General features: G+C 38.7%; 2 protein-coding genes and 1 long non-coding RNA gene across 6 annotated transcripts; 1 reads left to right on the forward strand and 2 right to left on the reverse strand.

Annotated features, from left to right (window-relative positions):
• Positions 1-4,333: 4,333 nt before the first annotated feature.
• Positions 4,334-9,719, reverse strand: e2f3 (E2F transcription factor 3). The gene is made up of 6 exons (XM_088405148.1): positions 9,278-9,719; positions 8,349-8,454; positions 7,991-8,222; positions 6,231-6,364; positions 6,038-6,150; positions 4,334-5,118 (listed from the first exon to the last, which is right to left on the reverse strand). The coding sequence occupies exons 1-6, from the start codon at positions 9,482-9,484 to the stop codon at positions 4,924-4,926; spliced, it is 987 nt and encodes a 328-aa protein (XP_088261274.1). The 5' UTR covers positions 9,485-9,719; the 3' UTR covers positions 4,334-4,923.
• LOC148406660 (uncharacterized) lies at positions 8,920-14,452 on the forward strand. 3 transcript variants are annotated; one of them, XR_015864011.1, is made up of 5 exons: positions 9,840-9,915; positions 13,279-13,372; positions 13,947-13,961; positions 14,048-14,188; positions 14,280-14,452. It is a non-coding gene; the product is annotated as an uncharacterized LOC148406660 (long non-coding RNA). The 3 variants fall into 3 exon arrangements; XR_015864013.1 differs by lacking the exons at positions 9,840-9,915; positions 13,947-13,961 and adding an exon at positions 8,920-8,973; XR_015864012.1 differs by lacking the exon at positions 13,947-13,961.
• srfbp1 (serum response factor binding protein 1) lies at positions 14,254-19,298 on the reverse strand. 2 transcript variants are annotated; one of them, XM_088405145.1, is made up of 4 exons: positions 19,218-19,285; positions 18,311-18,562; positions 17,326-17,784; positions 14,254-16,117 (listed from the first exon to the last, which is right to left on the reverse strand). In XM_088405145.1, the coding sequence occupies exons 2-4, from the start codon at positions 18,341-18,343 to the stop codon at positions 14,942-14,944; spliced, it is 1,668 nt and encodes a 555-aa protein (XP_088261271.1). In that variant the 5' UTR covers positions 18,344-18,562; positions 19,218-19,285; the 3' UTR covers positions 14,254-14,941. The 2 variants fall into 2 exon arrangements, with proteins under 2 accessions (XP_088261271.1, XP_088261273.1); XM_088405147.1 differs by lacking the exon at positions 18,311-18,562 and having other exon boundaries at positions 19,218-19,298.
• Positions 19,299-19,372: the final 74 nt, after the last annotated feature.

Consider the following 19,372-nt stretch of genomic DNA (forward strand, 5'->3'; position numbering starts at 1 on the left):
AAGCTTGATGAATCAAACTACTCCCTGTCCTGCTCTCTCACTTTTGGCTTCATTCACAAACCCAAAATATTTGTGAGGCAGCCGATTGGTCAGCATCATGGCACGCAAAAATACGATGCACTCTTACTAACCAATGCAAGGCGAGTAGTACGTTCTCTCCCACCCTCTCTCTCGCTCGCTCTCTTACTTTCGGGCTCACACTTTCACACACAATCACTTTGTTTGTGCTGTTTCACCCACTGCATGCATGCATTTCAGAAGTCGAAACAACAGGCCGGATTTGGGCACATGTCATCTTTGACCCTCAATGAGACTATGTTTTTGACCACGGGGGCAACTAACATGAACTACATCATCAAATCCCATGAGCATCAATCCTAAATTGTGACTAAGTCCTAGTTTTATTTTGAAACCAGGCTGCGTGTGTACTTTCTCCCCTCTGTGAGATTTGTTTGTTAGCAATGAGGAGATGCACTCTAAAAATGCGACTTCATTGGCAGATTGATCAGGTGATTGACAGCTTTAATGAATGATCTTTAATCATGTTCTCTTGAGGCAGGGGGGCGAGGCTGACGTTAGGCCTAATTCAATATGAGCAGGTTCGATATTCACAGTTGTTTTTGTTTTTTCGTCCTCTCATGAGAAAGATCTTCACACAAAGAGAGACAAAAAACTGAAACACATAAATCAATCACTGCAGTGATCCAGTGACTCTGTGAACTCAAGTATGTTTATAGGGAACTAGGTTGATTGGGTTTAGGGTGGTTTTGAGGAGCAATACTGCCATCTATAGACGAGGGTGGATACTTAAGTCTCCCAATTGATTACATCATCGGGTTGAGGTTGCTTTTTATGTTGACGTTCTTGTTCAGACAAAGAGGAGCAGGAAAAGAAATCTTTGGGTTTTCAACCGATAATTAAAAAAAAAAAATAAAAAAAACAGGTTCGAACATATAGTGTCAGATGTTACTAAATTCCAAATTTACATGAGCACAAAACAATTCTAATCAGACCATTTTAAATGTTTTTTCACTGTCACTTGTGTTTGTGTTTTGCATGTGATTCCTTTATTTTCAACGTATGGAAAACAATGTATTTATAAATGAACACGTATCAACTTATTTGTGATTGTTTATACACAGGTTTTTTAGATTTCATTTCCAAAGTATTACAAGCAGTAGTTAATAACATGTCACGTTCTCACTTTCACAAACTCGCCTGTTCACCATGGTAGCCAAATAAAGACTTGATCCATCATCTTAAAAAAGGGCGCCGAGAACTTTTGCAGTTTGAACGACGAACTGCAAATGAGAGGGTGGGGTTGTGGTTTGCACTTGCAAACAGCAGCCTTGGAATTGTACTGTATACTGTACGGAGTCAGCAAATCTATGGGGTTACATTGCCATCTAGTGTCATCACAGAGACGTATAAAATGCGAAATACCTTTGCTACTCATATATTCTCCAGTTCGTTATTGTTTAAGAGAGTGACCAGCCCAGGCTATGTACACGAGTCCAATTTCCCATATTTTTTGCCCTTTACAGACTAAATGCCATAAACTCTCTTTTATTTAGGTATTTCCGGTTATTGGAAATTAATCACAATTTAAATGAACATAAAAACAACAAACAATAATAAATACAAACAAAATGTTTGTATTTAGATGTATAAACAAGATAATTGAAATTGACAACTTTCAAGTTAAAAAAATTGTATTCCAAATGTGCAGAAAAATGAACATTTTCCCTTTGCGGCCTAATGTGTTAATTTCAGCAAGTCGCTTTACTGACTTGTGTGCCGTCAACTTTTCGTGGGGGGGGTGTTGCGCTCCAATGATCCAAGGAGCTAAGTTGTCTGGGGCTTTATGCCCCTAGCAGGGTCACCCATAGCAAACAGGTCCTAGGTGAGGGACCAGATTAAGTACAATCCATCGACCTCTAATGCAGAATAAATGGAGTTGAGTTTCCCCCGCCGAGACGCGGGTCACCGGAGAACCCCTCTGGAGCCAGCCTGTAGGTGGGGCTCGCTGGTGAGTGCCTGGAGGCCGAGCCTGCACCCATGACGCTCGGCCAGGCTCAGCCTGAAGGGGTAACGTGGGTCCCCCTTTCCATGGGCTCACCACCTGTGGGAGGGGCCATAGGGGTCAGGTGAAGTGCGAGCTGGGTTAGGGTGTGCGGCTTTGGTGGTCGCGGAGCCAAAAAACTCGGGTGTGGTAGGAGTTCGGTGCGGCAATGGAAAACGGCTTCCGGACGCTTTCGAGGAAATTCCGGTCCACCATCTGGTGTCTCAGGGGGGAAAGCAGTGGACCATCAAAACTGTGTACAGTGGGGATGGGGCGCTCCTGACCTCAACTCGGGATGTCGTAAACCGCTGGGCAGTATACTTCAAAGACCTCCTCTATTCCACTGACGCGTTTTCCTCTGAGGAAGTGGAGTCTGAAGGCTCCAAGGTGGGCGCTCCCATTGCTGGGGCTGAAGTCACCAAAGTGGTCAAAAAACTCCTGGGTGGATGAGATGAGTTTCTAAAGGCTTTGGATGTTTGTAGGGCTGTCCTGACTGACACACCTCTGAAACGCTGCGTGGAGATCGGGTACAGCACCTCTGGATTGGCAGACTGGGGTGGTGGTCCCCATTTTTAAGAAGGGGGACCGGATGATGTGTTCCAACTACAGAGGGATCACACTCCTCAGCCTCCCCTGTAAGGTCTATTCAGGGGTGTTGGAGAGGAGGTTCCATCAGGAGGTCTAACCTCAGATCCAGGAGGAGCAGTGTGGTTTTCGTCGCGGCCATGGAACAGTGGACCAGCTCTACACACTTGGCAGGATCCTCGAAGGTGCATGGGAGTTTGTCACAGATTCTGTTCATTACCTTTATGGAGAGAATCTCTAGGTGCCGTCGAAGCGTTGAGGGGGTCCGGTTTGAGAGTTTCAACACTGCATCTCTTCCATTTTTGTGGAAATGTGGTGCTGTTGGCTTCTTCAGATCGTGACCTCCAACTCTCAATGCGGCGGTTTGCAGTTGAGTGTGAAGCAGCTGGGATGAGGATCAGCATCTCCAGATCTGAGACCATGGTCCTCAATCGGAAAAGGGTGGAGTGCCCTCTTCGGGCCGGGGAAGAGGTCCTGCCCCAAGTGGAGGAGTTCAAGTAACTTGGGGTCTTGTTAACAAGTGTGGTTAGGATGGAATGAGAGATCCGACAGGCGGATCGGTGCAGCATCTGCTGTAATGGTGACTCTGTACCAATCTGTCGTGGTGAAGAGAGAGGTGAGCCAAAGGGTGAAGCTCCCTATTTACCAGTCGATGTACGTTCCTGCCCTCACCTATGGTCATGAGCGATCGGTTGTGAAAGAAAGGATGAGATCCCAGATACAAGCAGCCAGAATGAGTTTCCTCTGCAGGGTGTCCGGGCCCTCCCTTAGAGATAGGATGAGAAGCTCGGCCATCTGGGAGGGACTCTGTTGAGCCGCTGCTTCTCTGTGTTGAGAGGAGCCATTTGAGGTGGTTGGGGGATTTGGTTAGGATGCCTCCCTGGTGAGGTTTCCAGGCATGTCCCACTGGGAGGAGGCCCTGAGGATGCCCCAGGACATACTGGAGGGACTATGTCACCCAGCTGGCCTAAGAAGGACTGGGGATCCCCCTGGAGGAGCTGGACGAAGTGGCCGGGGAGAGGAAAGTCTGGGCTTCCCTGCTGAGGCTGCTGCCCCCGCGAACCGACCCTGGATAAGCGGAAGATAATGGATGGATGGGGTTTACAGAAAATTATCCCAAAGACTTAGTCTTATGCCTAGTCGAAGTCGTGCAAAGTAATCTTTATTTACATTTAACGCAGTCACGTCGAAAGATTAGCCTTTACGATCAAACAGGATGCTAAACTGACAATAATGAACGTAATCAACCACTCAGCTGTTTAATTGATCGTTGTTGAAGAATAATACTCGTCAATACTATCCTTCAATTATAATGACAAAAGGAACTGTAATGAACACAGTACAGTATATGTACTGTATCATACTGTATCGTACCGTACTAATGTATATACTAATGTATACCCTCTAGTCGTCGAGTAGCAAATCACAGGTCGGCATGCAGTTTCTCCAAGTGGAATTAGAAGTACACACAAAACAGGTGCATTGTCAAATTGGAGGCTGACACGAAGTGGGAGGACTTAATTCAAAATCAAATGATTGCAAACAAAAATACTCTATCTAAAATATTAGTGGTTGAGGCATGTACTTCGCCGATCCCTGGTGTAGTTTCATTTCATTAAAAGAATCTGTCACTTTTAAATGTGGTTCATTCAGTTAAACTGTTTATGTGGTAAATAAAACAATGAATTATGTATGTCAAGGCACTTTATATTTTAAGCAGGTGCATGGTTATACTATTTGTACATTAGAGACATGAAACATCCATAGTAACGGTCAAAGTCAAATGAACATCTGTGAGTGAACCTGAAAGAGAAAATCAACCGTTGAGGAAAAAAGTCATTTTGAATCTTTCCACATTGAAATATTACATATAGACTGGAAAATGTATACAGTGGACATTCGGTACGATTAACGGTTATGACTTGAAGGCAATGTGTTGACTTTAACAGCAATTTCAGGATAAAATCTTGTACTCATACAACTATTAAAATTTTATGGCAATGATGATATGAATGTGTATAACTAGTCATTTTGATATAACAATTCAGACAACTACAAATGTGATGGAACCCACTCTTTAAAATTGCTAGTCAAACCAGTAACTGCTTTCAGGTACATTCAGTGTCATAGAGGTAAATAAATGTCTCATTTTTCAGTGTATGTGTGCACGTTAGATGGTAATTAAAAAAAAGGAGGCAATGTTCTGTGGATCTTTGGAGTGAGTTTGTTTAAATAACTAAGGTGTTTTGAGTGTTGTTTTTCTAACAGTGGCGTCCTTAAAAACAAGGTTCACTTTTAAGGGGCATCTGAACAAGCGACGTGTATGAGTCATTGGTAGCGCTGTCGGACGTGTGGTTGCTATTGGCTTCGCTGGCCACGATGCCATCTGTGACTTCCATTGGAAGAGGCTCATCTGAGCAGATCAGCACATCAATCGGTCCCCGCGTGCTCTTGAGGTGAACTTGGTAGCGCTGAGGACAGACAGAAGGCAATACAGACAAAAGTATTAACACACCTATTGATAATTTACCGTGTTTTTCAGACTATAAACCGCGACTTTTTCCTCATGTTTTGAGCTCTGCGGCTTATAGTCCAGTGTGACTTATCTGTGCTTTTTTTGTGTTTGCTAGCCAGCAGCAAGCAAATGTGTGTATCTGTTGAGGTGTCGATTTATGCAACAACTGTCAAATAGAACTGAAAAGATGTGAATCAATGGCTGTACTCAAAAATAATTAAAACAATCAATCATTTAAAATATACGAATATGTCTAAGTTTAATAAGAGAATGTATAAAACCGTGGGTAAATTTGTGATCCGTAAATTTTATATACAGTACACAGTATATGTGATTTTATTTATGTATTCATGATTGTATATGAATTATGTACAATGTGTTATTATGTTAACTAAAATAAACTATCAAACAAAGGGAGATAAAAAAAAGATGCTATTGAAGCACTGTTTTCAATTTTGAACTGCTATTTAACTAACAGATATCCATCCATCCATATTCTATAAATATGTTGGGACTAAACATGCAGGCACGTCTAATCTGTTTAAGAGAGGATGTTGCTGTTGCCATACAATTACAAAAAAAAAATTAAATGACTAAAAATCATTATAAACTTCATATACTACATTTTAGCGGAGAAGATCTGATGTTATTACCTCCGGCTTATAGTCCAGTGTGGCCTATCTATAACATAAATCAATATTTTCCTCATATTTTGCTGCTGCGGCTTGTATACCAGTGCGCCTTATTAGTCCAGAAAATACGGGAATCACTTTGTAGTTGGTCCACACATTTTACTCTGCTTTTATGTTTGCTTTGACGTAAAAATGAGATGTATTCTTTGCGCTCAGTAGTACAAATGGGGTTACCAAACGTACTTCTTTTGGATGCGTAACATCTAATGTTGTGTCTTCGGGGCCTTTGATCACAAACACCGTTTGCTCTCTCATTATTGGAATGTTTTGAACATCCTCATAGGTCACATAGGCAAATGTGAAGCTCTTTTTGTCAAGGAACACAAATCAACAATGCAGTGTGGGAGAAAAATTATAACAAATTGTTTTTAAGGATATTTGCAGGTCTGCTCAGCCACACACATTTGATGAATCTCTCCTGTGCAACTTTCGATCAGTTCATCCAGCTTCTTCTCTTTTTCGGCAAGGTCATTCATCATTTCAATTGTTTCTTTGTGCAGCCATCCGCCCCTATCAGCACACGACCACAATAAAAAACACACACACACACACACAAAACACACAATAGAAACCAACTTGAAGAATTTAATAGGTCGACACATCACTTATAAAAAGTTCAACTTGATCAGATAACAAATTCACTCAAAAAGCTACTTGAAAAAATGGATCATAGGCCAAAAAAAAATGTCAAGGAATATCCACTAGAACAGTGGTTCTCAACCGTTTTTCAGTGATGTACCTCCTGTGAAATGTAAAGCGTCAGATCTGTTCTCAAAAACAAATAATTACAAATAAATATTTGTCCACAGAAGAATATTAAATATAAAGTTTCCTCTTTTGAGTTCACAAAAGAAATCTATTCACAAAAATAAATTAACTTAATTATTCATGAATATTTGTTCACATCAAATAATCAACAAAAAGTGTCAGACCTGTTCTCAAAAAAAAAAAATTATAAATATTTGTCCACAGAAAAATGTCAAACATAAAGCGTCCTGTTTTGGGATCACAGTAGAGATGTTCATAAAAATAAATAATTAACTTGACAGGTAATGAGAAGTGGCACATGACAAGTTGGGTCCAACCATTTTGGTATGGAGGAATCTAGGTTTTTACAATCATTAAATTGAATAACCGACCGAACATAATATTTATTTTATGAACTTATATTTTCCTGAAACAATGAATTAATTCAATTATTATCTTTAAAAGATTTTTTCATGTTTGTTTATTTAATGTCGAGTACCCCCAGGGGTACCAGTTGAGAACCACTACTCTAGAATATCTGAAATATTTGCAGTTAACCAGAGTCATTTTAAATGGTGGCACTTGACAAATCTGACAAGAGTTTTATTATGATTGGCTAATTTGAGAGGTGCAACAACTAACCCACGACTATTCAAATTACCTACAACTTTTTTAATAATTATTTAGAGGCAGAAGATTTTCCAAATCTTCGCAATAGTCCCAAAATTATTTGGTAAATGGTAAATGGACTTTCACTTATATAGCGCTTTTCTACCTCAGGTACTCAAAGCACTTTACACTAACTAGTCATTTACCTACTGATGACGCAGCATCAGGAGCAACTGGGGGTTCAGTGTCTTGCTCAAGGACACTTAGACATGGTCTTGATGGTCGGGGGATCGAACCCATGGCCTTTCGGCTGGGAGACAACCACTCTACCACTAAGCCATGCCGCCCCTGGTCTTTGGTCTTTGATTAAAGCAGACTGATAATCATTGTGTTGACTCAAAAGTCATTTACAAATGTCTGATCTCATTTAGGAAAAAATAACAATATTTCAAACCTTTTTTTGATGAGCAAATAAGAGAATAAATCAGATTAAAAATATTTTGTTAGTGCACTTTCTGAACCGACAATCTAAAAAAAAAGGTACTGTTTTTAAATAAAGGACTGGACATTCAAAACATTTTTTAACTGAAGAATTGAGTAATCACAAAATTAATTGACAGATCAATTATTAAAATAAATTCAATATAATTGAATTTTCAAAACAGCCACAGGGTCTACTTATAAGAGGGTACGCACACTTGTGCAAAATCGAATGGCATTTGAACAGGAATTTGTCTTTTTATATCCAATATACGTTCAATCACACATACTTGTACTTACGTCCACTGGATGTGATTTTTATATATCTTTTTGATGAGGTTGATCCCCTCCAGAACATTTGTGACATCATAAATGCGTCTCTTGGAAGTCTTGAGTTCATGGCTCACAATGTTCAGGTCCAAAACGCCATCTTTCGACTGCTCCAGTATGTTCAAAAACTTCTTTGTCAAGTAAACAAGCGAAGTGTCGTTCCGCGACTTTCTTAGCAGCTGTACATCATCATAGGAAGATGCTGTAAAGGAAATAGGAAGGAATGACCGACAAACAATATTTTTTTGACGAAATTGCTATTTAAAACTAGATATAGATATTTTTGTTGTTGTAAAGTAACGGTCAAAAAGTATTAAAAATAAGTTACTTTCTTCGCCTGTATGTGGAGGTATGAGTCTCGTGGGCTCGTTGAAAGCTGGCACCACGCCATCATCATTCTGAAAATCTGGGTCACCATCATCTTTCAACTCCTCCTTTTGGTATGAGAAAATTACACATTTCAAAATGCAAACAAAATATTCTGGAGATAAATGCCAACAAACTCATTTCAATGAAAAATTGCTGCACTCGTAGGAAATGTTATGATATTCCTTGTGTCATAAAAGTTCCAGAACTGATGTCACAAAAAATATTTAAAAACCCAATTTAAAAGTGAATTGTATTGTTCTTAGCCACCAAGAACTGCTTATAACGCAACACAAAACTCAAGTCTCACATCTTCTCGTGCACCGAACTAGGGCTGCACAATTATAATAATGCAGGGGTCACCAACCTTTTTGAAAGTTAGAGCTACTGCTTTGGTACTGACTAATACGAAGGGCATATTGTGCCCCTAAAGCCCCCAAAGGCGCATGCGAAAAATTACACATACTCCTACGGAATATGTGTAATTTGGGGGTATTGCGGTAAACGCAGCAATAAAAACTCCTCCTCCTGCTGTTCGTAGCTACAACAGGCATGGCGATCTCCGGAGATTTTTAATGAAAAACAGTGTAAGTCTTAGTGTCACTTAAAAAAAGGGCAATAAATAGACATGGTTGACCAAACATGATGAATAATCGTGGTTTCAATATCGACCAAAATAACCGTGATTATTATTTGTTATAATCGTGCAGCCCTACACTGAACGAAACAAGACGTTTTCGTAAATCACTCGTTAATACTTTTGAAGATGCATTGTGGGATATGCTTCCTCACACTACACATTCGAACATAATCAAAAGCGATCTCATAATACGGTATATGCAAATTGTAATGACTTAAAACAGCCAATTTCTTGTTTACTTGTTAGTTTACCTTGGCTTTTCCATCAGAACTTTGCTTCGGCCAAGTTATCAATATCAACCGTTGTTGGGGGGCCTGCGGTGCTTCTTGCGTCTCTTCAGACGACTTCGATGGCTCTTGAGCCGTCTCGGATGAAACAACAGATGTCCCATTATCTAAACTTCCAGATGTCTCTTTTGCTGCCTCAATAACTTGTTCAACCATTGCGTTGCTCAGCATGTCCTCGAGTTTTTCAGCAGTTAGTGTTAGCAGCTAACGTGCATAACTAGCACACATGTACAACCTACTTTGACCATTCCAAGCCGATTAACAGCAAACGCGATCGAATATATATTTACAAAGCGCTACTTCTTAAAATTTAATTTTAATAGTTAACAACTTTCGTTTTTGTTTTTTTATTTATGACCTCGTCTCCTCAGGTTTGCGAACCACAATAACCAACGCAGCAAGAAATTAAGTGACGATACATAGTGACGTAAAACTACACACCAATGGGCACTGAGATCTACAGACACGTGACTTTTTTTTTTTTAAATCTTGAGGGTACCCAGTCTCCTCCGATTCAAAGGCTGAAGAAACATTAAAGCTTGACTGTGATTTTTCATTGATGGTAAAAGTACTTAGTGCAGGGGTCACCAAACTTTTTGAAAGTAAGAGCTACTTTTTCTTACTGACTCATATAAAGGGCACCAGATTATGTGAAGATACTGATTATGTTAATGATTTATCAAAATAATTAAGGAACAGCTGGAGTGAATATGTAAATAAAGTACAATATGTTATGTACATGTAATATATGTATAATTGTAACATTCCCAGAAAATCAGAGTGTCTTGTGAGCAATTTGCAGAACAGGCCTGCAGGCACAGGCTCCACGATGGTGACCCCTTATTTAGTGTGTATGTGCGTGATATGATGGTAAATTGACTGTCACTTAGCGTATATAGCGCATTTCTACCTTTGATAATTGAAGCGCTTTGCACTATGTGTACATTATTTACACTTTATTTGCACTATATGTACATTATATACACTATGTATATGATATAAAGTGTTGAGCAAGTTACTTCAAAACTGTAATGCATTACGTATTAGTCATTTCAGAGTAATTTGTTACATCACATTATTACTGTATTTGAAATGTAAGGCATTACACTACTATTGCACTACTTTTATATTACTCTCACCACCATGGAAATATGGATTTGGAAATATGGATTTGACATTCTAAATGTAGCTCATTACACAGCCAATGAAAGGCTGGTTTAACCCAAAAACCGGTAAAAATCATTTAATCTGTACTATATTGTAAACCTTTAAAGACAAGATACAAATCTTTTTTTTCGGAAGAGGGGGGTATTTTAATTCCTTTATAACTTAGCTTCACATCATAGTGATGCATCTTTTAGTGCATTTCACATTGCATTCAAATTCTAGATCAGTTGGCTCAGAGACATGTTTCAAAAACAGATGGTTTCAGTGGGGCTAACATTAGCAGATAGCCTACATCATCGTTCAAGGTGTTCAATGTACTGGCTAACATGAGTTTTGTGTGCTTCATCTTGATACACAATGACCAGAACTATTTATAGACTATTTTTAATAGCAATTTTACAGTCAAAATCAGAATTAGCTTACCTTGTCATTATTGCTAGTTGTGACAGGGATCTTGCTGTCAAGGTTTCCCAATGCTGGTGAATCACTGTGGGAAGCAGTGGAAGTGGAAACCCTCCGCAAGAGAGTGAAATCCTCTGCATGTTTTCTTTTCAGGAAGTTCACATAAATGTGACACCGCTCATAATGGTTTGTCAAATTACTGGTAATATTTGACGAAGTGGACAGCTCTTTAGGTGTCACCCACAAAATGCGCCTATTATATTCTTCTTCTCTTTATCTCTGACGAAACGAAAGTAATGGGCGTACTGTACGTCCATCTTGTGTACATAGTGTCTATGTTCAACCTATCATCTGCTGCTGCCACATTAATTTTTGCTGTAGTAGATACTATCAACACCAAGTAAACATTTTGCCCCGGACTTTAGTCCTCCGATCTTGCATGTTTTTGGCAAATTTGGTGCAGAAAAAACACCACTTTCAGGCTAAAAATGCATGGTAATGCAAAACATTACTCTCTTTTATAACAAGTAGAATATTACTATTTTTGTGTGTGTAATATATTACGCTGGTGCATAAAAGGTAATCCATTACAGTAATTACATTACTTTTGTAATGCTTTACTCACAACAGTGTATATACACACGTGGACAAAATTGTTGGTACCCCTCAGTTAAAAAAGGAAAAAGCCACAATTCTCACTGAAATCACTTGAAACTTACAAAAGTAACAATAAATAAAAATATATTGAAAATTAAATAATCAAAATCAGCCATCACTTTTGAATTGCTGATTAACATAATTATTTTAAAAAAACAAACTAATGAAACAGGCCTGGACAAAAATGATGGTACCTCTATAAAAGATTGAAAACTATTTGACCAGACTGACATGATTAACTCAGGCGTGTCCTTTAATAGACATCACAGGTGTTTCCAAACTCATAATCAGTCAGTCTGCCTATTTAAAGAGAGACAAGTAGTCACTCTGCTGTTTGGTGAAAAGGTGTGTACCACACTGAACATGGACAACAGAAAGCAAAGGAGAGAATTGTCCCAGGACATCCGAAAAAAAAATTATAGACAAACATCTTAAAGGTAAAGGCTATAAGGCCATCCCTAAACAGCTTGAAGTTCCTGTGACAACAGTGGCTCATATTATTCAGATGTTCAAGACCCACAGGACAGTAACCAACCTCTCTGGACGTGGCCGCAAGAGGAAAATTGATGACAAATTGAAGAGACGAATCGTTCGAATTGTATCCAAAGAGCCCAGAACAACCTCCAAAGAAATTAAAGGTGAACTCCAAGGCCAAGGTATATCAGTGTCAGATCGCACCATTCGTCGTTGTTTGAGCCAAAGTGGACTTCGTGGGAGACGACACCACTGCTGAAAAAAAAATCATTAAAAAGCGAGACTGGAATTTGCAAAAAGGCATGTTGACAAGCCACAAAGCTTCTGGGAGAATGTCCTTTGGACAGATGAGACCAAACTGGAGCTTTTTGGTAAGGCACATCAACTCTATGTTGATAGTCAAAAACCAAGCATACGAAGAAAAGAACACTGTCCCTACGGTGAAACATGGAGGAGGTTCAGTAATGTTTTGGGGCTGCTTTGCTGCATCTGGCACAGGGTGTCTTGAATGTGTGCAAGGTAAAATGAAATCTGTAGACTATCAAGGCATTCTGGAGAGAAATGTACTGCCTAGTGTCAGAAAGCTTGGTCTCAGTCCAGGTCATGGGTCTTCCAACAGGACAACGATCCAAAACACACAGCCAAAAACACCCAAGAATGGCTGAGAGAAAAGCGTTGAACTATTCTAAAGTGGCCTTCCATGAGCCCAGATCTGAATCCCATTGAATATCTGTGGAAGGAGCTGAAACATGCCATTTGGAGAAGACATGCATCAAACCTGAGACAACTGGAGCAGTTTGCTCATGAGGAGTGGGCCAAAATACCTGTTGACAGCTGCAGAACGCTCATTGACAAATACAGAAATCGCTTAATTGCAGTCATTTGCCTCAAAAGGTTGTACAACAAAATATTAAGTTATGGGTACCATCATTCTTGTCCAGGCCTGTTTAGTTAGTTTTTTTAAATAATTATGTTAATCAGCAATTCAAAAGTGATGGCTGATTTTGATTATTTAATTTTCAATAAATGTTTATTTGTTACTTTTGTAAGTTTCAAGTGATTTCAGTGAGAATTGTGGGTTTTTCCTTCTTTAACTGAGGGGTACCAACAATTTTGTCGATGTGTGTGTGTGTGTGTGTGTGTGTGTGTGTGTGTGTGTGTTTGTATATATGTGTGTATATATATATATATATAATCAGCCTATATGTGTGTGGGAGAGGGGTAAGATGAAACGCTGTGAAAGTTGACCCACCCCTTGTATCTAGGCAACCATGCCATGTGTGGTCATGTGATCACAATGGCAGGAAGCCCTCACCATTGCAATCTTGCTGTGGTGAAAGGAAGGACATTGGAAAAGAGGTAAGCCTATTTTTCCTAGAAAAGTTTTTTTGACAGTTTTTTGACAAAGTAAGTTTTCTGCATTTGAGGTAAAACGAGAGTTATGTCAAATAAGATTATCTGAGCCTAAAATTATATGTTACACACATTAGTGTATTTGTAAAGTGTAAAAACATGTGAGTCACTTACCACAAAATTAGACAGGTTTTTTAAGAATACCTGCTTTTCACAAACTGGTGGGTATGGGTCAAATTGAGCTTAAGGCTTTGGGGTAAATTGAGCCTGTGGTTCGATTTACCTCATAAGGCACTGAAATTCATATGAATCATTGATGTAATAAACGCTATTTTTCTGAAGTACGCTCAACTGATTTGCTGTGTTTATATTTTAATCATTGGTTACAAGAAATAACATTCTCACCCCTAACAACTGGACAGAGAAAGGTTTAGCCGGTTTACCTCATAAGGCACTGAAATTCATATGAATCATTGATGTAATAAACTATTTTTCTGAAGTACGCTAAACTGATTTGCTGTGTTTATATTTTAATCATTGTTTACAAGAAATAACATTCTCACCCCTAACAATTGGACAGAGAAAGGTTTAGCTGGTAAGAACTAAAAAAAACATTTCCTCAATAGGTTAAGACCAAGCTTATTATTTTGTGTTACTCAAAGCAATAGTTTCTCTTTGTAGGTGAAGACTGGTTGAGGTATTTTTTGACACGCCATCACCTCTCCTGCCGTACACCGGAGGCAACATCTTTGGGAAGAGCCACTGCCTTCAATAAACAATGGTTGGGGAGTTCTTTGACCAACAAGCTAAGGTGATGGACAGGTGATAGATTTAATATATTTGAAACTATTAATAGCTACTGTAATAATTCATGACAACTAATAGCATCATTGTTCTGTTCTTTATTTTACAGGCACAAATTCCCTCCAAACATGATTTATAATTGACGAAACAGGAGTTACAACCGTACAGAGACCAAAACAAGTAGTGGCAGACTAATTCTTTCCCAATTCTCAAAATACAGTATGACCATTTAAGGCTTAAGGTTGGTCATCTTTAAGTAATTTTACATATTACTTATATTACTTTGTGTGTGTATATATATATATATATATATATATATATATATATATATATACACACACACCGCACACCGCACATAGACAAAGTAACATGTAAAATTACTAAGCCTTAAATGGTCATACTGTATTTTGAGAACTGGGACAGAATTAGTTAATAAACTATGTCCAGAAACCTCTCTCTCATTTATGTACCTTAAAAAATAAGAAAAAATAATAATTTCCAAAATACAGGTTAATTCATAAAAGATTGCCTGACCTTCGACTAGTAAAAAAAAGTTTCTGTATAATCCTGCTTTTCATTCGATGAATATATGAGCTTCCCAAATAATCACAATTTTCTTCTGTTTTGCATTTTACCTGATTTTTTTTTTTTTTTTAAATAATCCTACAACTTAGATTCAGTCATTTTCTGGAAATACAATGCACAAATGAATCTGGAAGGTCCTCACAATTCATTCCACAAAAAGTCATTAAAAATTAATTAAAAAAACTCTTAATCATTATCGTCAAATTTAATTTTCTTCCCTTGGTAAGCCAGAATTTGGCCTTGCTGCTCTTTTCTTTTTTTACTGGCTTCCCAAGATGGATGCAGTGTCTGTTCTGGTGCCTGATGGAGACGGCGACGATCCTGCTGATTTCTAGCATCGCCTCGGCCACGCCCCCTTAAGTTTTTTCCCTCAGAATCGTAACGTCTGCTGTCAGGCCTGTTGAACTTCCCTGTTGGTCCTTTCTCTTCCTTTTGGAACTTGGTCTTTTCATCCAAATCTACATGACCTCTGCCCATCGGTTTCCCTTGACCCCGAAGGAACTTCCCTCGATTTGGTTTAGTTTGCGACAAAGAGCAGAAAACAGTCTGAAGTTTGGGCGGTTTTGTTTTTAACCGCTTTTCGAGCTCATCGAGTTGGCACTGAATCTTGTCGGCAGGCTTTAATTTCCCAGCTGAATCCTCTTCAGTCGTGTCTTCAGTGTTTTTACCCTTTTTCTTCTTAAATTTGCCCAGTTTCCCCACAAAAAAGTCATTATCACTGTCACTCTCCTCCTGGGACGACTGCTTGTGGAATCTTTCCTCAGTACTGTCGTCGAAATATGGGTTGTCCTCGTTGTCTGAGAGTTCTAAATCGCTTTCTTCTTGTTTTGTAGGCTTGGCTGCCATTTTTGGTTTATGTTCCTGGGCCGTAGCTTGCACAACTTTTGGTTTGTTTTCTTGAGTCTTACCTTGCGGTTTCTTTATTGCATGTTTTGTTGGTTCACTCTTTTTTAGTGGTACGGGTTTGGCAATTTTAGTCCCAACTGCTAATTTCTTTACCATTGTGTCCTCAGCTTCAGAAGTAGTAACCTCATTTTTTGAGTTTTTGTCATCGTCCTTTGTCATTTTCTCCACTTCTTTGGAGATATTTTCTTCTTTTGGCTTCTTTTTCTGTTCTACTTTTTTAGCCTTGTCATTCGGTGGGCACTGAGCTTTAGTTCCTTTCTCCTTTTGTCTTCTTTGCTTCTCTGCGTTGCGTCTCTCATCACTGAATGCTTTCACAGCGGCCTGGATATCCTCGATCTTTTTCTTGAACTGGGGGTGAGAGGCAATGCGAGCTAAGGCTCTGTCGGACATCGTCGACTTTGGGTTCTTGCACACCTCATTGAAGTCGAGTGTCTTCTGCAAGGCGGTCTTTGTGACCTACAGATGGATAAAAAATAGATGTTTTACATTTCTTGTAGTTACAGTAAAACTTTGCATTGCAGTTGGCCTTCATCTATATGTCCCAGAGGCATTATTTTTGACAGGGGATGCATAACTTCAAACCTAGACAAGTCCAAAAGTGCCGCAGGCACCGTTAATTGACGTCAAAATATTAGTCATCATCCATTTACTCTTTTATTAACTCTTTTTTGTGCCAAGCATTATTGAAAAAGGAAACCTCTAGAGGGCCAGTATATTTAGCATATCCACTGAGTTTTTAAGGCCAACGGAATATTGTTAGCTATGTCTATGTAAACATGGGTGCTGCCGTTGAAAGATTGACTTCCATTCTTCAGTTACACTTACTGTACATGTAAGTTACAGCTGTGTTGTAAGTGTGGAAACACTGCCATCCAATGATCATTTATCACTACAGTGCTCGACTGGCTTATACTGTATTAGGTAAGCATTAGTCATGTGTGTCAGCTCCTATCCATAAAAAATGTATTTGACCAGAATTTTATGATTTATTATTGCTATTACTATTTTAAAAGATGAGAATTCTGATCCATGGCACTGAATAAGCAAAACTTGATCACTTACAAACACGTTTGACAACTTCATCCGCCAGGTTTTTTTTTTTTTTTTTATCTCGCAGGGGGACGTTTTTTTTTTTTTTACCCAAAATCTTGTTATCTATCTTCACATGCAGGATGTCGTTACGTGAAAAAAATGCGCTCTATAAAAGTGCTTTATCCTTAACAATGTTGTAAAACAATGATGTAAAACAATGTCAACTCAGCAATGTATTTCGGATCAGTGACAAGTCAAATATTACACAATCATGTAACACTGTGCCAGAATGTAAAAGGCAAAATTGAAAGGCTTCGAAAGATTGAGAAGCAGATCAAAACAGACATATTGAAGTTAAACAAATACTCAAAGTAAAAAGCAGACTTTTCTACCAAAATGGACTCAGTTATATCAGTGCTTGCAATATGGAGATGATGATGGATGCTACATGTAAATGTAAGTTCATTTGTTAATATCTGCTGTTAGTTTTTGTTCACATCTTATAAATACAATTTGAACCTTAGACTTAGTTTGTCTATTTTATTGTGCAATAATTTCTGCTTTTTAATATTGAGAGTCCCCAGGATCCAACAGTTTCCAGGGTTAAAATGAGCACTGTTGCATATACATACAAGGTCCGGTCGTAGGGCTTTCATTGTGTGGATCTCCTCTAATAACCTGTTGATCCTCCTGTGATTCTTCTCAACGGCCGCTTGTGTCCCCTTTTTCTTCTTCAGCTCAGCAATCTGACGAATTATTTTCCTGCTGAGTAGGACCCTCACTCTCCTAACCTCTTTTCTCATGTTCACCACTTCATTGTTCAAGTTCAAGACCTTAGGCTGTGGTTTTACTTCATCCTGGTCAGGCTTTTTCTCCGTTTCAACTTTGGGCTTTTCTATCTCCTTCTCTTCGTTAACTTTTCCTTCTGAATCTTCTTCATCTTGTTCCTCATCGTAGACATTTTTTACATCCCCACCTGATTCTCTTACAGTCTCCTCTATGTTGTCTACATTTCCATTATTTGACTCTTCTCCTGTTTCTTTCTCCTTCGTATAGGATGCCATTTTCTCTATGTCTGTAGAACTAGTCATCTGTTAAAAAACAAACACATTAAATCAGAGAAAGAAGAAAAAAAGCCAAAATGCACAAATAACTAGAGCCTGAAAGATTATTTCTTTTTTAAGAATCCCATGATTCAAGGTGCACTGTGTTTGTAGTTTTATATTTTTCATTTTTGTTTGAACACATTTTTTTGGTTGTGTGTAATTACATGTAAAAATTGCTTGTAAAATTTAGCATTTTGAAAGGCAAGTCCACAGAATGACCTTATCAGCAATTTCATGATATAAAGATAGAAAGTTATGACATAGATATGTGTATTAAAATACACCAGTTACTTGTATACAACTGTTGTAAATGGTTATAGTACATTGAGGTAAAAAGTTACAATAATCGGCAAATATCAGCAATTTGGCTAATTATTTTTGGCTGATGTTTTAACAGCCAGTATCAATTATTTATTTGGCCAACTGATTCATCTGTCAGTCTCGACAATTAACACATGTATGAATCATCTATCCGCCAATCGATTTTTTTTTTTTATCTGCTAACCCTCACATTCAGCAGTCGTGGGTTCGAATCCGGCTGCATGCCATGGAGTTTTCATGTTCCCTTCATGCCCACAGAGGTTGTCTCTGGGTACTCTGGTTTCCTCCTGTATTTCTAAAACATGCATGGTCGGTATATTTGATGCTTCCAATTTTTACAGCACTCCAAATGGTTGTTCATCTGTGTGCCCTGGAATTGGCCGGCAACCAGTTCAGGGTGTATGTCATGTCATGTGGGATAGGCACAGGCAATCCCATGACCCTTGTGAGGACAAGTGGTTAAGAATATGTAACGATGGATATATCATTAGTGGAAGTCTAAACATCTGACACTAGTGGAATGCTGTTAAAAAAATGTCATAAGTTAAATACCTGCCATAGCTCAATAAAAATTGGTAGAGATATAAATAGGCTGCAAATGTGTACTCAATTATATTCTTTGAAATAACTCATGACATTTTTAAATCCATTTTGTCTCTCTATTCCAACGATGTTATTTATATTGACAAGCAGAATAATTACATTTAATTTAATTATAGGGTATAATAAGGAACACATTAGGAACATATAATTGGTCTCATATATAAATAACAATGAATTTAAATGACATTGGTGTTACTGCGTGAGTTTCCTAACGGAAATGTTGATAAAGACGGCTGGTAGGTGTTAATGATAAAAACAATGTCTTAGTAAAAATCTTAAACAAAATGATATTTGGCAACGCCCTAGTATTTTAGATAAGAAACATCGGCGAAAGCTATGTGAGCGCATAAACGTGGCGGCGTGAGCATGGGCACGTTTTGCCGGACTGTGTTAAACACAGTTGCTTAAATAAAGCGTGCGGACGACGCTAAAGTAGCAACCGCTTATATTTAATACAAAGCAAAAAAAGCGCATCTAGCTAGTGCAAGCCTTACCGTAAATAACAGGCATTAAGCTCATAACGTGAAGCGAAAACATCCAACGCGTTAGGAGGCGGCCATGTTTGACGTCGCCCCGCCTCTGATGTCGTAATTACGTCAGACGTCGCGAAAGGGAACGCAGCGTGTCGTGAAAAGGGGAGGGGCCTCTC

Source organism: Hippichthys cyanospilos, chromosome 21 (genome assembly GCF_059441005.1).
Source record: "Hippichthys cyanospilos isolate Australia breed blue-spotted pipefish chromosome 21, RoL_Hcya_1.0, whole genome shotgun sequence".
NCBI lineage: Eukaryota > Metazoa > Chordata > Actinopteri > Syngnathiformes > Syngnathidae > Hippichthys > Hippichthys cyanospilos.

Bases quoted from the DNA above. Each gene is read 5' to 3' on its own strand.
- e2f3 (XM_088405148.1), bottom strand. From the start codon at position 9,484: ATGCTGAGCAACGCAATGGTTGAACAAGTTATTGAGGCAGCAAAAGAG. The intron at 8,223-8,348 runs GTAACTTATTTT...TTTCCTTTACAG, and splicing joins TCCACATACAGGCGAAGAAA to CATCTTCCTATGATGATGTA. The intron at 5,119-6,037 runs GTACGTTTGGTA...GTCTGTCCTCAG, and splicing joins ATGTTACGCATCCAAAAGAA to CGCTACCAAGTTCACCTCAA.
- srfbp1 (XM_088405145.1), bottom strand. From the start codon at position 18,343: ATGCAGCCGGATTCGAACCCACGACTGCTGAAT. The intron at 17,785-18,310 runs GTGAGGGTTAGC...GTTTTTTAACAG, and splicing joins CGAACCCACGACTGCTGAAT to ATGACTAGTTCTACAGACAT. The intron at 16,118-17,325 runs GTATGTATATGC...ATCCATCTGTAG, and splicing joins AAGCCCTACGACCGGACCTT to GTCACAAAGACCGCCTTGCA.